General features: G+C 30.6%; 1 protein-coding gene across 2 annotated transcripts in view; it reads left to right on the top strand.

Moving 5' to 3' along the window:
• Positions 1-23,104, top strand: part of mv (lysosomal-trafficking regulator mauve) — a 113,559-nt gene that overhangs the window by 39,813 nt on the left and 50,642 nt on the right. For both annotated transcript variants that reach the window (XM_014419987.3, XM_014419988.3), the window contains exon 2: positions 15,900-15,988. In XM_014419987.3, the coding sequence (XP_014275473.1) occupies positions 15,900-15,988 (89 nt within the window). The remainder of the gene's footprint in view (positions 1-15,899; positions 15,989-23,104) is intronic.

Below are 23,104 nucleotides of genomic sequence, written 5' to 3' on the forward strand. Positions count from 1 at the left end.
GGAATTCACCCTCCTAGATCCTCTTCAGTGACCCGCTAAACAAATTCAATATTAGACGGTAATGTGAGATCAGACCATCATTCATAGGCACAGCAGTAGACCAGGTTACCAAAAACAAACAAATAGATACATTTTACGAGAATAAGACTAACAGATAATAATAATAATAGATTCAAAGGAAAATATAATAATAAACCGGTTACAGGAAACACTTGAATGGATAAATAAGTTTAACAAAAAAACAGTAGTACTAATAAAATAAAATAATTTAATGAATAAATACGTTAAAACACACAAATAGAGAGGTCGACATATTGAAATAAATAAATAAAACAAAGAATAATCTCCGAGCTAATTCCCATACACGTGATGGTGTATGATCCCCAGGGATCAATCAACAAAAATCAGGGAGGTAAAACAAAAAAGTAAACCTCTTGAAAAGATGATTAGTAAAAATCAAAATCATTAATTGAATTGCTTGGCGTAAAAATGTAACAAGTCACAATTCAGAATTTTGTTGAAAATGGACCTGTGCTACTCTATTTGTCTAAAGCTATTTACTGATAATCCAATATTGAAGTATGAAGTTAGAATTAGTTTTTAAGCGGTGAAATTATCATTATAGGTTTTGTTTTAATTTGATAATTGGGTATTTAGATTATATTACCTTTACTTCGTATATCTATTATAAAAAAAATGGTTATGTACTTTCACTTGTTAATACATTTTTATTTAAGAATAATTAAATGAACATAACATAACCCCTGTATATAAAATTCATATACCTTATTCTTAGTCAGTTGTTTTTGAGAGTACTCCAATAACCAGACCCTCTACACTGTAATATTAAATTTATTTGAAATTAGCATTTAGAGGAGGCGGTGATTGATAGTTGGGAACGTAGCAGAATATATAAGACGACTATGATTGTAGTAGGATCATAATTGTCTTATATATACTTTTTTTTTTATTTAGTACTGCCTAACCATGGTTGGGGGTCAAAGTTCTTCATTTTGTGTCACGTCCCAGGCCGGATTCGAACCGGCACCGCCAATATACATCGTTTTGGTAGGACTGTGTGTTAACCACTAAGCTACGAGCGGCCCAAACTTATATATTCTTGCCAATCTCTAAGAAGTACAAATTAATTAAAAAAGTCTCGTAATAATAAAAACACCACTAATTGTGTTTGATGGTGTTCTATCATGCATTGGAGAAGTAGCGCACCATGAATTCCGTTTTGGGGGAGGAGAACCCACCCTAGGATCTGCTTTTAAGAAATCCTTCCCCTAACACAAAAATATTTCTAAAGCATATTATTTATGAAATAATGTGAAATAGGTTTATATGATTGTTTTTACAGATCAAAATAAATGAAAATATCTTGTGATTTCGAGGAAGGTCCGGACCCTTCGGTCGATCCTTCACTGTGCAGGGAAAAATGCTATTTAGAAAATTATCTGTGATGCAGCTGGCAGAATTGACGTAAAGCAAGGAATGTAAATTTGAGTGTGCATCCAAGGACAATTTATAAAATCCAGTAATAAAAACAGCTCTCGATTCCCCGAAGAGAAATCGACTGGGATTTTTAGAAGTAAAGCCTCCTAGATGCCATATTTTCAGTACATTTGTTGTTTCCTGTAGAATTTTTCTATTCTATGAATGTTACACTATTTAAAATTTCTCAAACCTTGTGAACTTTTTTAATATTTATACATATGAATAAGAATTGAATTTAAAAAAATATATATATATATATATATATATATTATCAATAGCATTTTAGAGATAAGTATATTGTCATAAACAATACATTTCTTCAACATGGTTGCATTTCGTCCGTACTTACGCCATATACAATTTTACATTATTCTAAACTAAGATAAATAAGTATCAAAACAATGTAGTGGAACTTCAGGTCTTTATGAAGTAGATTCCAACGATTTTAACTTTTTTTTTTTTTATTGGAAGAATGCTAAAAAGATTCGATCCTGTAATTTAGTTATGGCCTAATGGGAAAGATTGCTGAATATTATTTTCATCAATATGTGAGTTAATTTGCATCTGTAACCGATCCTTGCAAATATCTTCTAAAGGTTGCTTGTCGAATGTATTAATCATGAACGGTCTTGAATAAATTGACGTTTTAATAGGGTCATGAAACTTGAAAACAAAAACGACTACATCTGAGAGATTGAAATTATTAATTATTATTAGTTCCACTTACGATGAAGATGTGAAATAGAGCTGGATTTAAAAATAATCGGATAATTTTGAGTAGTGGAAGATAACGTCTACACATTTGAATGAAATTTTGTGCAATATAAAAACTAAAATTGTCTTACTCAGAACAGTATAAGCAAAGTTTTGTACTTGAATCTAAGTGTATTTTTTAAATATTCTGTGCAACTATCCATGGAAACCCATTTCATATTTTCCACATAAAAAAGAACAGATACCTTTCACTCACTGACTTATTGACCACCATATCTCAAAAATGATTGTATTATGAAGTTGAAATCATCAGCGGTGGTTCTCTTTATGTAGAAGTTGGGGATCAAAAAAATTTTGACTAATAAAAAATAATTCGAGAACTTTTTTTTTAAAAATATATTTATTGAAATTTACAACTGTATATAATACATTCAGTAAATTTGATCTTAGTTAAAATGGAGTGTTACAGGCGTGTAGAGAAACTACCCATTGGTAGCACTCTAATGACATTTTACATTAGCAGGTCTCGTGGCCATCTTCTTTTCAGGCGCCTCGGAGGATTGTCAGGAATGGAAGAGGATGTAAAGTTAGGAACTAGGGGGTTTGAGTGGTTAGGGAGTTTATAATGGAAGGAGTGATATCTGGTTCGGGTTAGATCGGTTACATAGGGAACATTAAGGTCTTTTTGTATGATTTTATTTGTGACAAAGTAAGGAACATTGAGGATTTTGGATTGTAAGGATTGGATACGAGAGGTATTCGAAGGTTTAGTGGAGCCCCGAAGCTCAACTCCATATTTCCAGATTGGCCTTACTACAGTCATGCAGATCAGTCTTTTGTAATGAGTTGGAAGTTTAAACCGTTTGTCTAATAACTGCTGTAATAGTCGAAATCGACGTGTAGTTTCCTGTCTTGTGTGAGGATTCCAGGTTAATCGTTTGTCCAGATGTAGTCCAAGGTTGCGGATCTGTTGAATGAAACTGTAGGGCAGTCGGTAGGTTTACGACGAAGGTTAAAGGTGATTTGATGGAATTTGTTGGAATTTATCTTAATCCTCCAATTACTACACCATACTTCGAGGGCTGTGATATGGGTATTTCTAGAACCTAAAAAAATTAATTTTTTGACTACCTCAAAAACTGTTACAGGGATAAATTTAAAATTAATTTGATCTAATCTATAAAAATTAAATATTTGTTTGGTCCGCTGCCATGAGTTTATCCGATTGTGATGGGGGTTTTTGCACAGAATTCTAAAAAATCAGAAAAACATATTACCGATTCCATTAAACCATATTTTTATTCACAAAAAATATAAAAGTATAGTGAGGCTTCGAGTAAAGTAGCTAAAAAAAAATTATTTTATGAAAAAGCAAATCATATTTGTTTATAGCATGGTCTGAAGCTTTTAAATACCATTTTCAAAAAAATATAAAGTTTTTAATCTTGATTTATTTGGAGAACTTTTTTTTCCCCTTCCAATGAGCATTGTTCAAAACTCTTCTAGATTCTATCCCATTCCATTGTTAATACAACCGTTGGAAAGCTGAATGTCTAATCTTTTTACCTACATTAGTAAAATTTATATTTGATGACCTTACGAGGTCAAAATATTAGCCCGGTATAAATAAAATACGGTTTGCATCCTTTGGTGCAGTTTATAGAATACAAAACCACTCCCAAGTGTCGTGTAGATTGGTTGAGTCGTGTTGAACTTATGTCTATTTTTTAACCATATATTTTTATTATATGTCATTTACCACTATAAACTAAATAGATATAATAAGCAATTTACTCAATCATTAATCGAATGTTTAAATAACTAAATATAATAATTTATATCAAAGTTTCAATTGTATTAAATTAATTTATCTTAATCCCTAAATCCAGCAATTGCCGGGTCTGCTAGTTCTCTATAAAATAAACATACGTCATCTAAATCAAACCTGTATTTGCAAAGATGAAACACGTTATATTTTCTCAACATATAAAAGAACAGATATTACCCACTCACTGACTTGTTGATCACAGTGTCTCATTAACAACACTGATTATGAAGCTGAAATTTATAATGGCGGTTCTCCATATGCTACACCAAGGCTTTGTTTCGAAAAATTCAGACTCTAGGATGTTTAATAAAATATTTCTTAAACGAAAAGATAGTTACAGAATGCGACCACTGATAAGATTATACTATGTACAACTACTCTCTACAGAATACTTTATAGAATTTGACTCCTAGAGTGTCCTTCGACAACTCTGTTCGACTCCTAGAGTCAAATAATGGACTAATAATAATAACCATAATGGACTAATATAACTATATAACTATAATGGAATAATGGACTAATAATAACTATGGAATAATGGACCCTTATCTCTAGGATGAGGTAATACTTAATTGCCATAGGTGAGGATGGAGGGAGACCTCTAGGAATTTGGAATAGATAAATCCAATACTTGAGTCATAGATCTCTCTATATTATATATATAATAGGGCGGATGGTCTGAATAATACCTGGTTTTATTTATTTTCATTAAAACCTTCGACATTTGGTGGTTATAAACTGGGAAGAAAATTGTTAGTGCTGCCCAAGAATTGTAAAAAAGAGAAATCGTGGGAACTAGTGATGTTCTGTCCCAGGGGGAACTAGTTGTCCTTTGTCAGAGTTACATTTTTATTGGCGTTCGTTTGTTGGGGCTTTATTTAAAGATGTATATTATTAAACTAGAGTATTTATAAAGCTACAAGAACTATATAATTAATGAGGATGATTAAAACTGTCTTTAAGACCCCCTCCCCTCTCCCATTCATAAACAGAATCAGAACTTGAATAAGTTTGTTTGGCAATTTTCAATTAAAAACACTGTAATACATAAAACTTGTTTAAGTGGACATTAATTTCACATTAGTTATCATCATCCCAGAGAAATGTGAAGTACCATTAATGCTAGACTATATAAGTGGATCATTCATTTTTATTTATTTTTTTATTTTTATTCATGATGTGTTAAATGTAAAATGTTTTACCATGCTAAATGTTATAAGTATAGCATTGTGAGCAGCCCTATTTAAAGTCATGTTAAATGATAAATGCATAAGAGCTCCGAGCGGATTTTCTGAGCAACTTGTTTAGTAACCTTTCCTTCTAAAACTTCATGTTATTGTTTACTTCCAAGTTTTGACTAACGTAATATATTACAACATGCCTAAATTGAGTGAAAAGTGGAAGTGTAAAAGTTTGGCTACTGATTATATTTTTTAAAAAGTCCAAAACACAAGACAAAAGAAAAAAACAAAACAAACACAAACTACGAGTAAGTAACACGACAACAAATAAAACAGTGACAAGCTCAGCTGGTCTGTTTCATTACGTCATTCTCCATTTAACAGACCTAGTAACAGACTCTTTGCCATGTTATATGTTATATCGTTTTAACATGGTAAAAGAAGGAAATATTTCTCCATTTAACAGACCTAGTAACAGACTCTCAACCATGTTATATGTTATATCGTTTTAACATGGTAAAAGAAGGAAATATTTCTCCATTCTACATGAGTTTTCCATTTAACACGCTTTAACAAGTTAAACTAAAGATCATGAATACCCCTATTGTAACCCTTGTCTTTGAGAGGTTTTTAAAACATACTTTTTCTAGTTTTGAGTTGATGTGCGAAGAGGTTATTATATAATTAATTAAATGTGAAAACAATCTTTAAAAAGACTAAGAAAAAGGCTATTTTGAGTAGCAAGAGTGGAATCGTCTGCATCTGATTAAGGAAAAAAGATAAATAGATGACATTTTTAGCCGGTTTATCTTGTTATTCTCTGCTAGTAGGTGTTTTTTACTTTTTATTAAGCTATTTACAAACAGACCTATGTACATAACTTCCGATGCTCATAAAACATTTACAAGAGTAGGGAAAACAAGAAACCTAGTGTATAAAAAATGAAAACCTGTGCTTACATAATTATCAATTAAACCTGTTAGTTCAGAAATAGAATATTTAAATTTCTGAACTAATTAGTTTTTTATTTCTTACTTCCGTAGGGAATCTTTGAGGTGCTAAAATGTTCGTTCTTAAAATTTCCACTAGCGATTTTATATTTTAAATACTGAGGAATTTCGTTCCGTGTCAGGTTTTTTTCTTTTTAAATGCCTGGCCATTCTTGACAGATAGTTTATCGTTTATCGGTAACCAACTTTATCTATTCAGAGAGAGAGAGGCCTGAGCTTTCATTGCTTGGAACCGCCACGGAACCAAATAGTAAAAGAGCCCAAGAAGAGAAAAAAAGGCAGTTATCTCACCCCAATTTTTGATTACTTTAATGGAAACTATGTATAATTAATAGTCAAAATTGATGAGTCTGCCAAGTATAGGTAGGGAGAATAAAATTGGCGGCTGTTTCAAAGCGATAAAAAAAAAACCAATTTTTCATTTGGAGCTCTATATCTTAAAAAGTAGGAACAACACAAGAAAACCTAAGAGAACGTCATTTAAAGAAGAGTAAATTTGCTAAAATATGAGCCCTAATAAACTTATTTACATTAAATAGTTTTCGAGATATAGCTTTTTAAAAAGCAACATTTCATAAAAATTTTGTATGGGACGTACTGAAAGATCAGTAGTTAGTGAATTTATTTTGAAAAATCTATATCTCACAAACCATTTGTCGTAAATAACTGTTGGACTCCTGGACTCTAACTGGCGCCGGTGCAGACTAGAACTGCTTGTTTGTAGTCAAATTACATTATCGTATTGTATTTACCACCAAATAAATAAATGAATGCCATGCCAAAGTTTGTTCTACGATTTTTTGTAAAAATTTAATTACATCATGTCGCATTTTAAGCATCGCAATGTTCGCACGATATATATTTTATTTTACATATATAAATGTATTATTTAAACATACAGTACATCTTATAATATAGGTTCAATGGTTAGAAGATTGTCTAAACAAGGAAGATGATTTTAAATACACTTAACTAAATAAATTATATTATTTTATTTCTTTTTCCGAAATTTCGTCCTCTATTGTAGGGCATTATCAGAGTTATAAAGCAATAAGAAGAAATTATTAGATCTGGACGGATCGACAAGCGTGCTAAAAGATTTTATATTCTATGTAGGCATAGTAGTTCCTCTTTCCCTATAGCTGTAACTATGATAGGCCTTTTTTTTATTACATATCTGACACTAGGATTCGAGACGAAGTTCTTTAGATACCTGACAATTATAATTCGAGTAGGTTTATTTAAATTTATTTATTTAATGTGATTTACAACTGTACAAATAATAAATACAATAAGTAAATATTGTATGTTTCATTTATACTTGAAAATCTTGGGAAGGAACCACCCATTGGTAGTACTTCAAGCATTAATTTAAATTAGAAGCTCCCGTGGCCATCTTCTTTTCAGACACCTCGGAGGATTATCAGGGGGATTGCTAAGGATGAGAGATTAAGAATTAATGGGTTAGAATGGGTAAGGAGTTTGGAATGAAAATACGCATATCTGTTTTGGGTCAAATCTGCAACAAATGGGATGTTAAGGTCTTTGTGGATGAGTTTATTAATAACGTAATATGGAGCAGCAAGAATTTTACGTAGGATTTTGGATTGTAAGGATTGGATGCGGGAATAATTTGATAGTTTGGTTGAGTCCCAGAGTTCAATTCCGTATGTACAAATTGGTCTGATTATCGTAGTGTATACTAATTTTTTGTAGTGAATGGGAAGTTTAGAGCGTTTGTCAAGTAAGTGTTGTAGCAATCGAAATCTACGAGCAGTTTCTTGTCATTTCAGTCTTGTATGTGGATTCCAAGTAAGTCTCTTGTCAAGATGGAGTCCTAAGTATCGAACATGTTTAACCGGCGTTCAAGTAGGTTTTAAACAATGACCTTCAGGAGTTAAGTACTCACCTTCACTCGTGAACTCACCTTCACCCGGTTTTTCGGAAATGATTCATTTAATTAGGATAGCATTTTAAATCTATCTGGTAACATTCTTTCATGGTACGTTTATTTAAACTAAAAATATGTTTAATTGAGCAAATACTGTAGTTATAACATGCATGTATATTCACGGTGCTCCCGTCTGGCGATCTTCCATAATTTTATAGGAATCATAACGTTGACTGAAAACGTTCCTATTAATATAAGTCAGCAGATGAAGTTTTCAGACGAAATAAATAGGTAAAAGCACGTTTTTTTGCCCTTTTTGGCAATTAATAAAATTATTCCCAATATCATCCAAAAAAAAAAAACTGATTGATACTTATCTATTTGAGAATTAGAATCAAATTCATAGTCTGCTTTGAAATATAATTTTTGATTTATCTAAAGATGAATTTTGATGTAATTACACTTATACTGTTCAGAAATAAAACCTATATTTAAATATGCGAAATTTACTAGTTTACTGAAAGTGAAATATGTTGAGCTGTTTTGTACATATTGATGTTATTATTCTTTGCCATTAGACAAATAAAATTATAACTTACAAATGTAAATACACTTTTGATGATAATAATAAAAGTCATGAAGTAACCAAAAGTTGGATAAGAACTAGTGGGAAAGTGTCCTATATTTTATCGCTTTCTTACCCACTTAACTAAGTGTCCCTTTATTAATACCAGTTAATACCACTCCCGTATTTCCCGGGAATTCCGTTATGCGATTTGTCCCGTATTTGTTATATTCTTTTTAGTTGTAGCTAACTGAAAGACTTATTTCTGTTCCCTACTAAATGCAATTTTTTTTTTAGTGCTTTTTAGTTTTAACTGTTTGTATTTGATTTTTTTTCCAATTTGATTTCTAATCATAATTATATACCTAGCGAACAGAAAGATTTTTTCCTAAATTTTCAGTATTTAAATAAAAATAAAGAATTCTACTAAGTTCTGTAACTACTTTATGTTCCCTTTTAAAGAATTTTTTTTTAATATACAAAATTGTTTTGAATTTATATTAATTTTATATGTTATTACTGATCACTTAATCATCCGTCTTCGAATTATTTGTTATATTCTTTTTAGTTGTAGCTAACTGAAAGACTTATTTCTGTTCCCTACTAAATGCAATTTTTTTTTTAGTGCTTTTTAGTTTTAACTGTTTGTATTTGATTTTTTTTCCAATTTGATTTCTAATCATAATTATATACCTAGCGAACAGAAAGATTTTTTCCTAAATTTTCAGTATTTAAATAAAAATAAAGAATTCTACTAAGTTCTGTAACTACTTTATGTTCCCTTTTAAAGAATTTTTTTTTAATATACAAAATTGTTTTGAATTTATATTAATTTTATATGTTATTACTGATCACTTAATCATCCGTCTTCGAATTATTTGTTATATTCTTTTTAGTTGTAGCTAACTGAAAGACGAAAAGAAATATTAATAAAAATATATTATAGAAATATTAAGAAAAGACGAAAAAGAATTATTTGTTATATTCTTTTTAGTTGTAGCTAACTGAAAGACTTTTTTCTGTTCCCTACTAAATGCAATTATTTTTTTTTAGTGCTTTTTAGTTTTAGCAGTTTGTATTTGATTTTTTTTTCAATTTGATTTCTAATCATAATTAAATACCTAGCGAACAGAAAGATTTTTTCCCAAGTTTTCAGTATTTAAATAAATATAATGAATTCTAATAAGTTGTGTAAGTAACTACTTTAAGTTCCCTTTTAAAGATTTTTTTTTTAATATACAAAATTGTTTTGAATTTATATTAATTTTATATATTATTACTAATCACTTAATCACCCGTCTTCGAATTATTTTATTTATCTCTCTCCTCCTCCTGCGATCCTACTTTTTGTCTCATATTTATTTTTAAGATGATTACAAACCTGATTGATACCAATTTTTTTAAATATTCCATTAGGGGTGAAAGCTCATTTTCGTGAGTTATTCTATTTACTAACTTTAGTGCCGTGAATGAATTGGCCCCTTAGAATTGAGGTCAAATATGACCAAACGATTGTTCACGATTCTTAAGTGAATTTTCAGAGTTTACATGACTTTCCAAATCACTAAAGAATGTCGAATTCCAAAACTAACTTGTTATTTTTAGCCATTTTTTAGATGTGTTTTTCCACAAAAAATAATAAAAAAGCATTTACTTATATGTAAAAAAAAAAAAAAACAACTGCCACAGTATCACATATTTTTTTTTATGCAATGTCTCGTTTCTAAAACTGTGTGTATATCTTGAAAAACGTTTCTCATATTTTGGATCAGAAAAGTGCTCAACACTATAATTACTGAATTGTGATTTAACTACTTTATTTTAGCTATTAGCCTTAGAGGAGTGCCAATAGGCCAACTGCGGTATGGTTGCCCAGAAACCAAATTATTCATATGTCAGGATGTTATACTTTCTTATATATCTCTAAGTATTTTTTTCTATATTACTTTTTCAAGAATTTTGTATAGTATTTATTCAATATGAAACGAAAGGAATTTAATTCGAAACGTTAAAGGGAATTTAGGCTTACAATGGTCTAAACGTTTTCAAGATTATAAGAAAATATCAAAGTGTCAACCTGGAATCTTTTATTTGATAAATTAATCTAGGCAAGTAGGTTTAATAAGAAACTGCATCGTGAATATCGATATTCTTATATAACCAAGACATCGTTCTGTTATATAATCAAAAATTATATAGGTGCGTCGATGTGTTGACTATAGAATAATAATCAAGATGAAAGTATAAATTTTCATTACCAACATTAATTATGATCTGAATTTTGGTCATTAAAGATTTATTGTTATTACAATATGGAATAATTTAACACTTATCTCCCTGTCAGGTTAAAAAATAATAGCGGCACCCTTGTCAGGTTAAAAAATATTTGCGACATAGTTATCCTTTAAACGATTGAATATGAAGGACATAAAGAAAAGACAATGCCGTTCAAGTCCTCAAAAAATTTTTAAAAAACACAACAAAATATCAAAGGAACTTTTAAGTACTGTATAACATTTTTAATAGGTAACCATTACTAATAAAAATAAGATAGATAAAAAAAAATAAGTCAAAAGTACCAATAAAACCCATGAAGTGTCTTAAGCTGTGAACTAACAATACATCAAACATTTCAAAATTATATACTTACTTCTGAGCCTAAATAGCCTACGAGTATTGAACGTACCATAGGAAAGAAAATGATGACGTTGCCATTTTGCATAACTAAATTCTAACAGCCTTCTATATTGCTAAATCATTGTTAAAATTAAATATTATCGCCCTGGCATTGGTGGCTGAGGCACCCGGTTTAGGAACTATTGCTGTGCTATACCTGTATAATAAAATGGGTTGACTCTTATACACTGCTATATTATATTGCATAGTATCTTTATTTGAAATGCACGCTCCTCACATCATATTTCTTGAATATATTATTCTTCATAATATAATAAATTATAAAAACTACTATATTTACTTATTTATTTTATGTTTTGTTTGTTGTTGTTTTTTTTTATTATTTTTTTTTTACTCAAGTCTTCCACTGAAGATGTATATAGCCTCAGAGTGGGAATGTCAAGATGTATTACTCAGGACCTCTGCGAAACAAATATGGGCTGATCCATGTGGGATTCGAACTCATTATGCTCTGAACCGAGCACTTGAGACCCTCGCCTCAATTTGTTGGGACATCACGTCCTCCATTTTATTTTCATTAATTTTTAAAAATAATAAAATATAAAAGGATACAGCTGTCCGTGTGTATCAAAGCAATAATCAATTTTAATATTTTGTAAGAGATATTTCATTGGAGAAGAAGCCGACTTGAATGAACATTCCCTTGTAATTCAGTCAGAGACGGTAGGTGTTCGATTCTTGCCTACGAAATTAAACTTTTATTTGGAACTGGTTCTCTATTATTCCTGACCTTCTAGCTCCGAATAGATTAGATTAGTCTCCTTTAGATAAATAGCCTTTCCTATTCTACTTAGTGTACATATGCCATTAAACCCTAAAGATAATAAGTAGCCACATGACAATAGGAAACTGCGATGTTATTCATAAAACTATAGGGTTATAAATAGAAAATAATTCGGGCGCGGTAAAAAAAACAAAAAAAAACTAAAATAGTAATTGAATTATTTGATGTGAGCCAACGTTTCGCCCAACTTTGCAGGGTTCCATTAGGGCCCTAAAAATAAACAATTTAAATAATGTAACAAAGTAAGAGATTTATTTATTATTGTTTCTATCTTTGTTAGACCTGGGCCCTGTTTCATAATGAAAGCTAGTAGTATTAGTTGATAGTACAAGTGTAGAAACTAGTCTGGTAATAATACTAATACTTATTCTTTCATGATAGGGATGACTATTAGTGATATTATAGGAATTAAAAAAATACTAAAGTACAGGTTACTATTATACAAGTCTGTGTAATTGAATTAAGATAAATCTACAATACTAATAGTATTAGTTTGTACTTTATTATGAAACAGGGCCATGATGAAAGTAAACAACTGACTTCCATGGAAACATTAAAACATTTATCTAATTAGGGAGACGGAAAAACTGGGCATTCGCCTATCACAGTCCAACCTATGTTCGAACAATCCTTTGGTCGTCTGAAGATGTCTTCTCCATTTCCGTCCATGTTGGGCTACTGCTTTCCAGTTTTATCTTTAACTCTTTCGCTCCTTTATTGATTTTGCCTATCCATTTGACTTTTGGTCACCCAGGTGGTCTCTTGCTAACTATAGTGGCATGTATATTGTGTACCGGCTTCTTGATAAGTAGATTGCTTTCAGCCACGAACCCCGCCCATCTAAACCCCTCTTCCCTTTGCTTTTATATCAGATGTTGAATAACCAGTTTCTGTAAGCAGTTCTATATTTGTCCTTCTCCTCCATGCAATAAAACTGATCCCAGATTACTCCGATAATTGTGTGGAGGATTTTTTTTTTTAAGTCTTCAATTCCATTTTGTAAGGTGCCGATCTAAGCACATGTGTTGCAGCCATATATCTGAGCTGGCTTTATCAAGACATTCTACACCATAAAATTGAGAGATGTCATGTAATATGTAAAACAAACAAAAACTTTCTATCACTTTTAGTAAGTTACTTTACACTTTCATGTTCGATAATACCAACGTGTTACCGATGACATCACGTTGGTGTCATGCTCAAGAAAATTTATTTTTTGATATCTCTTAAACAGAGGAGCTATGTTAAAAGCTCGATTTTGGCATTTTGAATTCAGGTTTTTGTCACGTTGTTTTTATTATAGAAATCCTGTTTACAAAGCTAGGATGTAAATGTGGGATTTCCTTTCTTTGAGGTTTACTGGCTAAAGACTTAACCTTCTTGTGAAGAGTGTTTGATAGCTATTAATGATTCCCCAATAAATATGTCGAAAAGTCATGAAGAATTATTTCATCAAATGTATTAAGTGAAAAGAATTTGTAAATTTTAAAAACATTATTGTGGACTAAAAGTCCTGTATCTCGGACACTGGGAGTCCCCATGTGTGATTTGCTTATGACATCCACCGTGACGTATCCTTCAATGTTCTCAGGGTTATTACATTTACAAGAGGTACTTTTTTATTTATTTTTTTAAATTATGAATTACTTCTTAAAAATAAATGTATTTAAGTACATTAATTAATATCTTGCTTCTCATTGATCATAGGAGTAAGGCGACCTGTAGGTCCAAAGATATTGGTTGAAAAATACCATCTATCAATAATGCTATCCACCGTTGGAGTAAGGGGATAAATAAATAAGCTATTTGATATTTTATTAAAAATATTTTTTGATATAGCCTTCCACAATATCGAAATTATTACATCTTTCCCTCAACCTTATACGTTAAAGTTTTCTTGGTGCACTTTCGGTACGTAATAGTTATCCTGTTTGGATTTATGGTACTGAGCTAAATTAAGTTGAAGTGTAGTTCATGCTTGAAATGACCATCACTTTTTCCTTTGTCCTCTCTTTACAATCCGAAATCATTTGTGTTTTTAATATTTCAAATAAAAGTTTTTACAAATACCTTAGCATAAGGACTTGGCCTGAAATATCCTTGAAGCATGAAACTTCGTACCCCTTCAATTTGCATTATGTGTAATAAATACGTCTTGTGACCTTTACACAGCAGATTCATTACAATTTTACTAAGTAAGTTATATACTATACTTAGTTAATTTAATATTGCTAATACAGTTGCAAAATACTTTTTTTGATCAAGGTTATATTAATAAAAACAACTTATCTAACTGTTATTCGGCTAGACACTAGATACCAAAGGAAAACTATTTCGAAACTGAAAAACAAATCGGCCAAAGAGGTCAGGTGGAATAACATGTGGGATCAAGGAGCTTGTACTCCAAGATGCTTACGAAAAATTATAAAAACGTCGCAATACGCAAATTATTTATTTTATTATATCAGTAAATAACAAATATTAAGACGTCTGGTGCCTTCGTCCCTACGATTTTCCTTACCGCTTTGGATACAAAAACTTTTTGCTGTTTCTTAGGTGATATTGACAAAATTAAGATCTTTGAAGGAATCGAATTATATTTATTGCAGTAAATGAGGACATAGATGAATAATATAGTTCCGAAAAATGTAGTTTTCGAGTTGATCCCAAAACTGATACAAATAAATCAGTTTCAATAGAAACCTACCTAAATACTTTTCAAAACCTTTCAAATACAGCCTACATTCAACTGAAAAAAGCAGGAAATCTCTTTCCGGCTAATATTTTTTAGCAAAATGGCGTTTGACTATATAGTTCCGAAGATAATCACGGGATGAGATGTGACTCGGTGTCAAATTAAATATATATATGGGACAATAGTTTTGGGGAAAAGGCAGGTGAACACTTTTCAAAACAAAAAATAAAACACTTATCAGCCAATATTTTGAAACAAGATGGTGGAGTTTGTATTGAGTTTCGATGATCATCGAGGAATGACATGTGACAGTGCCAAATTAAAAATAAATGTTGAATAGTGTCAGAGAAATGGTGTGTACAGCGACCAATTTTTCTTTTGGTTTTGTATTCCACGTATCCTGGAAACGCAAAATCTAAAATTTTAGGGTCATTGGAAATATAATTGAATTATATTTGGAAAACAAATTTTAAAGATTTCCTCCCTATACGTCAGTGTGTTCATTATGTACAAGGTAATCCAAATTTAGAACATACATATATGCTGTGTGTATGTGTATACATACGCGCGTGGGTATTTTTTATAGTTTTTATGTTTTGTCTATTTCCCGGCTTTGGAAAGTAGCTGGATTTTTCATAATTCATATTGCAGTTATGGTTCGACATGCATGCATGACCAATAGAATACATACATTAATTTTATTCGTGACATTTACTTTTTAAAATGTTCAATGAAAAAATTTTTAAAAAAACTAAAGTAAAAAGTATATGAAAGTATCACTTTAATTGCTATCATTACCAATTAATGTATAGATTAAAAAATAATAAAAACAATTAAAACATACAAAAATGAAATCGCAGAAAAGATAGTTAATCTTGAATTAGTCAATTAGTCAAAGTAAGTAATTTAAATAGAAAAACTTAAACATATAAATGTCAGTACAAAACTAATTATGTTTACTTTTTTATGGTTCATAATTCAAAGCTATTTACATAAAGTAAATCTTGCCTGATTATAGATTTTTTTATTTGCAGCGGGGTGCCTGGTTCGATCTGTTTCTAGCTGAAGCATTGATCGAACTTCAGAATGGAAACACAGTAAACGATATCGTTTCATTAACAAGGTAAGTAATTAGTCGATTAATTTTTTTATTAGAATAAAATAGTTATTAGTTAAATCATTAGGTCACTCTTGCAATTAATTCCAATGCCCTTGCTGAAGAATTCTGAATGTTGAATGCAACCTGGAGAGCAGGATAGAAACCCATGGCCCAACCTTCACTTGGCTTAAAGCCCTAAAAAGTGGTTGTGACCTTTTCTATCCATTATGATTAAAAGCTTAAGTTTTTTTAAAAGCTATTTTTTATTTTAACTTTTTGTTTACCGTTTCATATTAGTTCTTGTAGTCCTCTAGGATTACTGTTGTGTTAAAAATATGAAAAGCTCGGAACATTATTAACTTTAATTAATTTATCAAACAGAGTATTTTTTTTTTGGTAAATAAATCATTGCAGTGTTGTTGCACAAGTACTCATCAATTATTTATGAACTAATGAATTATCACTAATATAAGTGAGTTAATTTTAAGAATTTTTATTATGAATAAATAATGAAGATTATTAAATAAACTGGTTTTTGCTCGACAGAGAAACTTAACAAATATATTAGATTAAAAGTTCCTTTAAATTTATCAGCAATGTTGATATCAATAAAATAATAACTTACTTGATATCTAAGGGAAGTCAACTTAAATCAGAATAGATTTAACAACTTACTGTATATTACAACTTAACTATATTACATATATCCAGTATATAATTATATTTTTCAATTTGTTTTTTAATGTATTGATTTTAACTATAGCCATCCTTGACCAGCACCGTATTCTTCTCTTTTTTTTCTCCGTTTTATAGAACGTCATTTGTTCGAATATTAATTCATCTTCTGTTTTTATTATGGAAGGAGAGACATCCTCAGCTTAACAACGTATATCGTATGATTTAAGGTTCAAATTAAAGACGTTCTATGGAATGGGAAAAATTAAAAAGATAAATATAGTTCCGGACAAAGATACTCTTCCAATACCCGTTAATAAAAAAAATGATGATGAGACAATCTCAGGTAGTTAACCTGAATAATAAGTAAAAATTAAGCCAGTACCTACAATTGAATAAAAACAATATAAGTAATGTATTGATTTTTTAATTTGTATTTTCTCACACACCAAGGGTGTATGAAGTTATGTAATGGCCGATAGTTAAGAAGGGTTTTAGTGATTGGTTTCATCGTTCAAATGTCTTTGAATGTATTTCAATTAAAGAAATAATACAATATTATTATTCATAGGTTTTAAAAATTTAAATGTTAAAAAAGTCTGCTAAGTACATGTTCCGTGTACATATTTTCTTCTGTGAAAATTACATATTTTGGAGTTCATTCTTTTTCTTTTGATATTTCTATTGGTTAGGTCATTACCTATATTTCAAGGTTTATGCATAAATTTATGCAATGCCTTGCAAAGGAGCAATATCCTGAAAGGAGTTTTTCTCTTAGATATGCGAAGGAACTCGACGGAATCTAATTATTTCCACGTGGGACTGACTAAATGTGCTCTAATCCACACAATTCTTAAAAATGTCATCAAAATCTGATGAACTGTTCAATCAATTAAGGCCGAACAAAAATTAGACATCAGACCAAAACACAAAAATTTATCCCTTGATGTCTAAAAAGTAAAATGCGATAGAAGGTTCCGAGGACATCATTTTTTTTATTCCCTGTATATAATAATACAAAGCTTATCTTTCTTGGTAGTGAGGAAGTAAAATAAGGATAAAGTATATGAAATCAAGGTTGTCTTTAACGCTTAGAGTGATGCATAATCTTTTTTTTAGACTGTTGATGGAAAAAATTTTATATCTGGCTTGTATATACTAGTGAATGACATTTCTTTTAGAGTAAAATTGACTTGAAAATGAATCCTGAAAATCAAATTTTGAGTCTATTTTATATCGGTAATTTTCCAGATCCGACGCTACGTGAAAGCGTAAATAGGCAACAAATTGAAAACAAGTTTTATAAAGGTTTATGCGAAAAATGGAGAACGTAAAGAACGAAATCTTTTGAGAATTACATTTCCCATAAGAATCCTTTATCATTGTTTTAGTTTTGTCGGTCGGCCTAGGAGACCCAAAGTCGGTCTAATTTGATATTAATCGTTTTAAACGATTTTATTCTTTCATAATTTTTTTTTTTATTTCTGCTGTGTCAAAAACCGTAAAAGATTGGTGGTGATAAACACCCACAGGACTGGTTTAAAATCTGTTTTAAACATCGATTTTATGAGTAGCCATTAGTGAAAATATCCTGTAATGAATCCATTAGTGAAAGAAAGTTGAAGATTTGATTGCGCTGGAAAACTGGTTGATGTTACAAGGTCGACTTCATTACTAAAAGAAACTTCATTTACCACGACTAAAGCCTACCAAATTTTATTTCGAAGATTTTTAAAACTTTTGAGAAAAAAAAAAACGGTGCCAATCGTGTCTTTAACTGCCTGTATATGATCTTAAATATTTTTACCCTGATAATGCTTGAATTGGTAAAATGTTGATGTGCTATTTGATATACTTAAAATTCCAATGGGGGTATTCATGATTTTGTGTCAAATGTAAAATGTTTTGCCAAGTTAAATGTTATAAGTATAGGATTGTGAACAGCCCTATTTAAAGTCATGTTAAATGCATAAGAGCTCATTGCGGATTTTTTGAGCAACTTGTTTTATAATCTTTCCTTCCACAACTCCATGTCATTGTTTACTTTTAAGTTTTGATTAAAGTAATTTATTACAAAATGTCTAAATTGAGTGAAAAGTGGAAGTTATGTGAAAGTTTGGCCACTGAGTGTATTGTTGATCTTCTCACTTTTGGGGAAGAGAATCAAGATGAGCTAAATGACCAGTGTTGTCATCCATTGCTGTATTAGTTTTAAAAACAATACTAGCAGTATAGGACTCCAATGGTGGTTTTGGCCGAAAAAAAAAAAACTAATACAATCAAAACACAAACTAGGAACAAGTAACTTAACATGAAAAATAAAATAGTGACGAGCTCAGGTGGTCTGTTGCGTGATGTCATTATCCGTTCAACAAACCTAGTAACAGACTCTCAACCATGTTATATGCTATATTATTTTAATATGGTAAAGGAAGGAAATATTTCTCCATTTAACATGAGCTTTTCCATTTAACACGGTTTAACATATTAAACTAAAGATCCTCAATTAAATTAGTGTACGTACAATCCATGCTCGAACGATACCTTGTTCAGGACCAGATTCTCAGTTCTTGCTCAGTCCCAGCAACTGTTAGGACCTTCAGAAACAGTCCTGAACTTGACGTTTGTGCTATTTGGAATAAGTGTCCTACAATTTGATTGTTTACACCGAAAACATCGCCATAAAAAATCCGTACTGCGCATACATTCATTACTTTTGTGACTGTCTTACTTCTATGTTGAAACAAACCTAATATCGTTTTGATCTTTGTTTTCTCATATGAACATTGCATTATTATAAATACCTGCGGACCTCCCAGAAGTGAATGGTGAAACTCATCTTGAATATTAAGGTTGCAGTTAACAGCTCACAAGAACTTTTTCCGGATTTCCTTATCGTTCTTGGCACAATGCGTTTGATAAATAATGGATGCTAAATTATTCTTCTGGGTTAGAAACCGCATAATTGGGCTCATTCTAAGCCGTTTTATTTATGCTGAGTTAGGTTTTGCACAGGATCCTAAATTCTAAATTATAGAATTTGCATCATTATCATCTTGTTCCCATCGTGTGTTTGGAGTTTCCCCCGGCTGAAAGCGGGAAGTATGCTTAAAATAGCATATCTCAATGAATAAACAGGCCGTTCTTTGAGCATATTATCAACTTCCTGGATTGATCTAGTTTTGCTCGCCTCGTGAAGAGAAAACTTATCTTATGCTTCTCTGTCCTTTTTCTATTCTTGAATTTTAGCCTTCTTACTCAAGTTTATTTATAAACCATTAAGTAAATCCTATGGATGTTCATAAAAATTATGGTACGTGCAACACATAACTTTCCCTTACCATTTAGCTTAGAAAGGAACTTAATCCTTGTACGTTATACAGAATAGCTACGGGTATTTCTTTATTATTTAGGATGACAATACTGCATCTTGAATCCCACACTATGACTAGCTACGGCCTAGCGGCTTGATGATCTATTTTTGAAAATTTCCTCTACCTTAGAGAGGGAAAAAATTCCGAGCTTTGTCATTACAACGCAAAGTACCTTACAATCTGTATTTCCGTCGAAACTTTGGATTCGAAATTTTTCATAATTGCAATAATATATATCATATACAGTTAATAAGCAAAAGATCCTGACATCAGCTATAATATCTAGTAGATTGTTAGACACTGTGTGGCGTATTGGCATAATGATTTTCATTTCAAATCGATTACATTTAAATGTAATGTTATACCTAGTCCCAAAATCATAATTAAAAATAGAAAATATTTTTGTGATTAAATCATAATAATTATAGGAACAAAGTGTTTTCAGTTATTTAAAAAACAAATTATCTCAAGTATGAATTTCACTATATTTATTTCGAAATATTAGCCCTTCCCTTTGTATCTGATAAAAAACAATAAATGTGGTTCAGTAAAAACAATTTATGGTAGAAATTCCGAAGAAAAAGAAAAAATATATCAGTAAATTTTAAATATCTTGGTACGGGACTAAGAAAAAGTCATCATAAATTATAAAATTCATTTACATATGCGAAAAGCAAAACGACATCCCTCAGGTTCAATTTTCCTTTCTCCAGTCTTATAACGGTTTAACTGGTTATATTTAAGCAACGAAAGTGAACATAGCTAGATTCTTTCAAGGAGACCAAAAAAAACTTTTACGTTCTATTTTTACCTTCTCCACGGCAAATTATTAATTTTTTTTCTATAGGCCTTTTTACTTATCCTAGCCACAGCATTGTATTAATAAGTCTTTATTTTGTAAATGCCTCTGGTAAGTTATAATATTAGAGAAGCAATATGAAATATTTTTTAATCACTTTTACTTTAAATTTTAGCTGTATTTTAAAAAAAATATCAAATTAGCATGTTTAACAGAGATACCTTTGTTTTCTAAGGAATTTGGGGGTGGTTTCCATGGAATTCTCTTTTCTATTAGTTTTTGTAATAACTGGAAAACTATACATCTCTAGAAACATTCTAAGTGCTCATTTGCCCCAACCTAGATAGTTAAATTACCATACAGATTTCAATTAGACCAATATGAGTGGAGATAAAGCTAACAAGTTTTACATTGGGCTTAGCACCCAAACCGGTTTGGGGAAAACAATGTGAGTTTACCATGTTGTTATTTAAAAGCGGTTGCGACGATGTCTCAACTCCCTATTTATTTTTTTTTTTTTATTGAAACTTTGAGATACTTTTTATCCCAAAATAACAGTCATAGCAGCAAATATTCTTACAGCTTATGATAGATTTCAGGAAGGGAAGCCATGCACTTGAAATCACCAATTTTAATGAAACTTCATTTGTTGATATAAGGTCAAAAAATATTAAATATAATGTTTGAGGATTCTTGTCAATGCGCCAGAGGAGTTAATAAAAAAAAATATTTTATCTAATTTTAGACTTTATTTAGATTATCGTATTCCGCCTTTGTTCTACTTGTACTTAAAAGTTTTACGTACTAATCAATTAGTTTCTTAATGTGAAATGAGAATAAAAGATACCTGATCGTATTAAAAGAGTTTAAATGTATACAAAATTACAAAAACTAAAAGTCCCTACTAATAAAGTAGACAATTTTTTTTTAAATTTATTCACTTTTGTTTTTAACGTCAATTTGCAACACTTAAACACAAATTTTCATAAAAACAATAAAATTATATGGTTTTTCCTCCCGATGTTTCCGCGTTCATAACTCCTCAAACCCTGAGGTACATATATAATATTTTTCGACCTCTGAATTTCATTGAAATCTACAATCCCACGTTTGTAGTCTCCACTTGTCATTGAATAAGTTCGAAAAATTCAGTAGTTAACGAAGTACAACCTAATTTTGTAAAGAAGTTCGTAAACGAGTTTGAAAATGACATCTGAAGAGGAGCGATTGTTCACTGACGTGTGAATGATTAGCTATCGCTCACAAACGTAAACAATCGGACTATAAATAAAAAAAAAGATTAAAAAACGGTCATTAGAACCATTATAAATTCATTGACATCGGCGAGATTGAGTTCGTTAAATTGGCATAAAGGTTAAGGCACAAACTCCGACAGATGATTTATATATTATCTCTCTGATGGCTCCATTTTTTTCATTAATATGGACAAATAGCTTATCGGTGGAACTCAGTCATTGAAATGGTGTAGATAGCCGCTAGCGCCAGCTCGGCTTATCGGCAGGGATAACAATCAGTTGTAATTATCTTTTGACACTTCTGTCGGCTCCTCTATATATATGTACATACTTATATATCTTGCATTTTTTAATGTTTCATACGAAAAATAATGAGACCTTATGGATTTTACGTTTACATCAATATATTCTATATAAATAAATAAAAAAAACACCGGAAATTCAGTTAAAATATCTGTGGTTAGCATCCTAAATATTAAATAGGTCATGGTTCTTCAGAGGATAGTTCATTTAGATAAAATCGATCATAAAGTCTAAATGTCTTGGATTCGGACAGGAAAGCTATAAATACATAATGGCCTCAAATAAATATTTTTTCATATTATTATTTACAACAAATATTATATTGCTTCGGGATATTATAAGTTGCTATGGTCTGTTTCTCATTTTGATAAAAAAAAAATAACTGAGAGAAAATAAAAACCAAAACAGTTTTGAAAGAAAATCAAATTCACATGTTGACGAATTTTAAAGCAATAAATGCAGTTCTCTTGTGTTTATATCTGCGGGTTGTTTTTGTTTGATTCCCTATTTAAGATATTCCAGGTTTTAATGAGTTAGGGCAAGATTGTGTATGTATTGTTGTGCGGTTTCTATACTTAATACTTTATGCATCTTAGTTGCTCTTTTATGATATGAAGGGCTGTTTACAATTCTTATGCTATTGTTTTTGGAATACATTTTTTTTTAAGTTGGTTAAATTAGTGCAGCTCCATAAGGAGCTGGCATATCTTATGATAGGTCTTAGCACGAATTT

Source organism: Halyomorpha halys, unplaced genomic scaffold (genome assembly GCF_000696795.3).
Source record: "Halyomorpha halys isolate HHAL.00 unplaced genomic scaffold, Hhal_1.1 Scaffold257.1, whole genome shotgun sequence".
Classification (NCBI taxonomy): domain Eukaryota; kingdom Metazoa; phylum Arthropoda; class Insecta; order Hemiptera; family Pentatomidae; genus Halyomorpha; species Halyomorpha halys.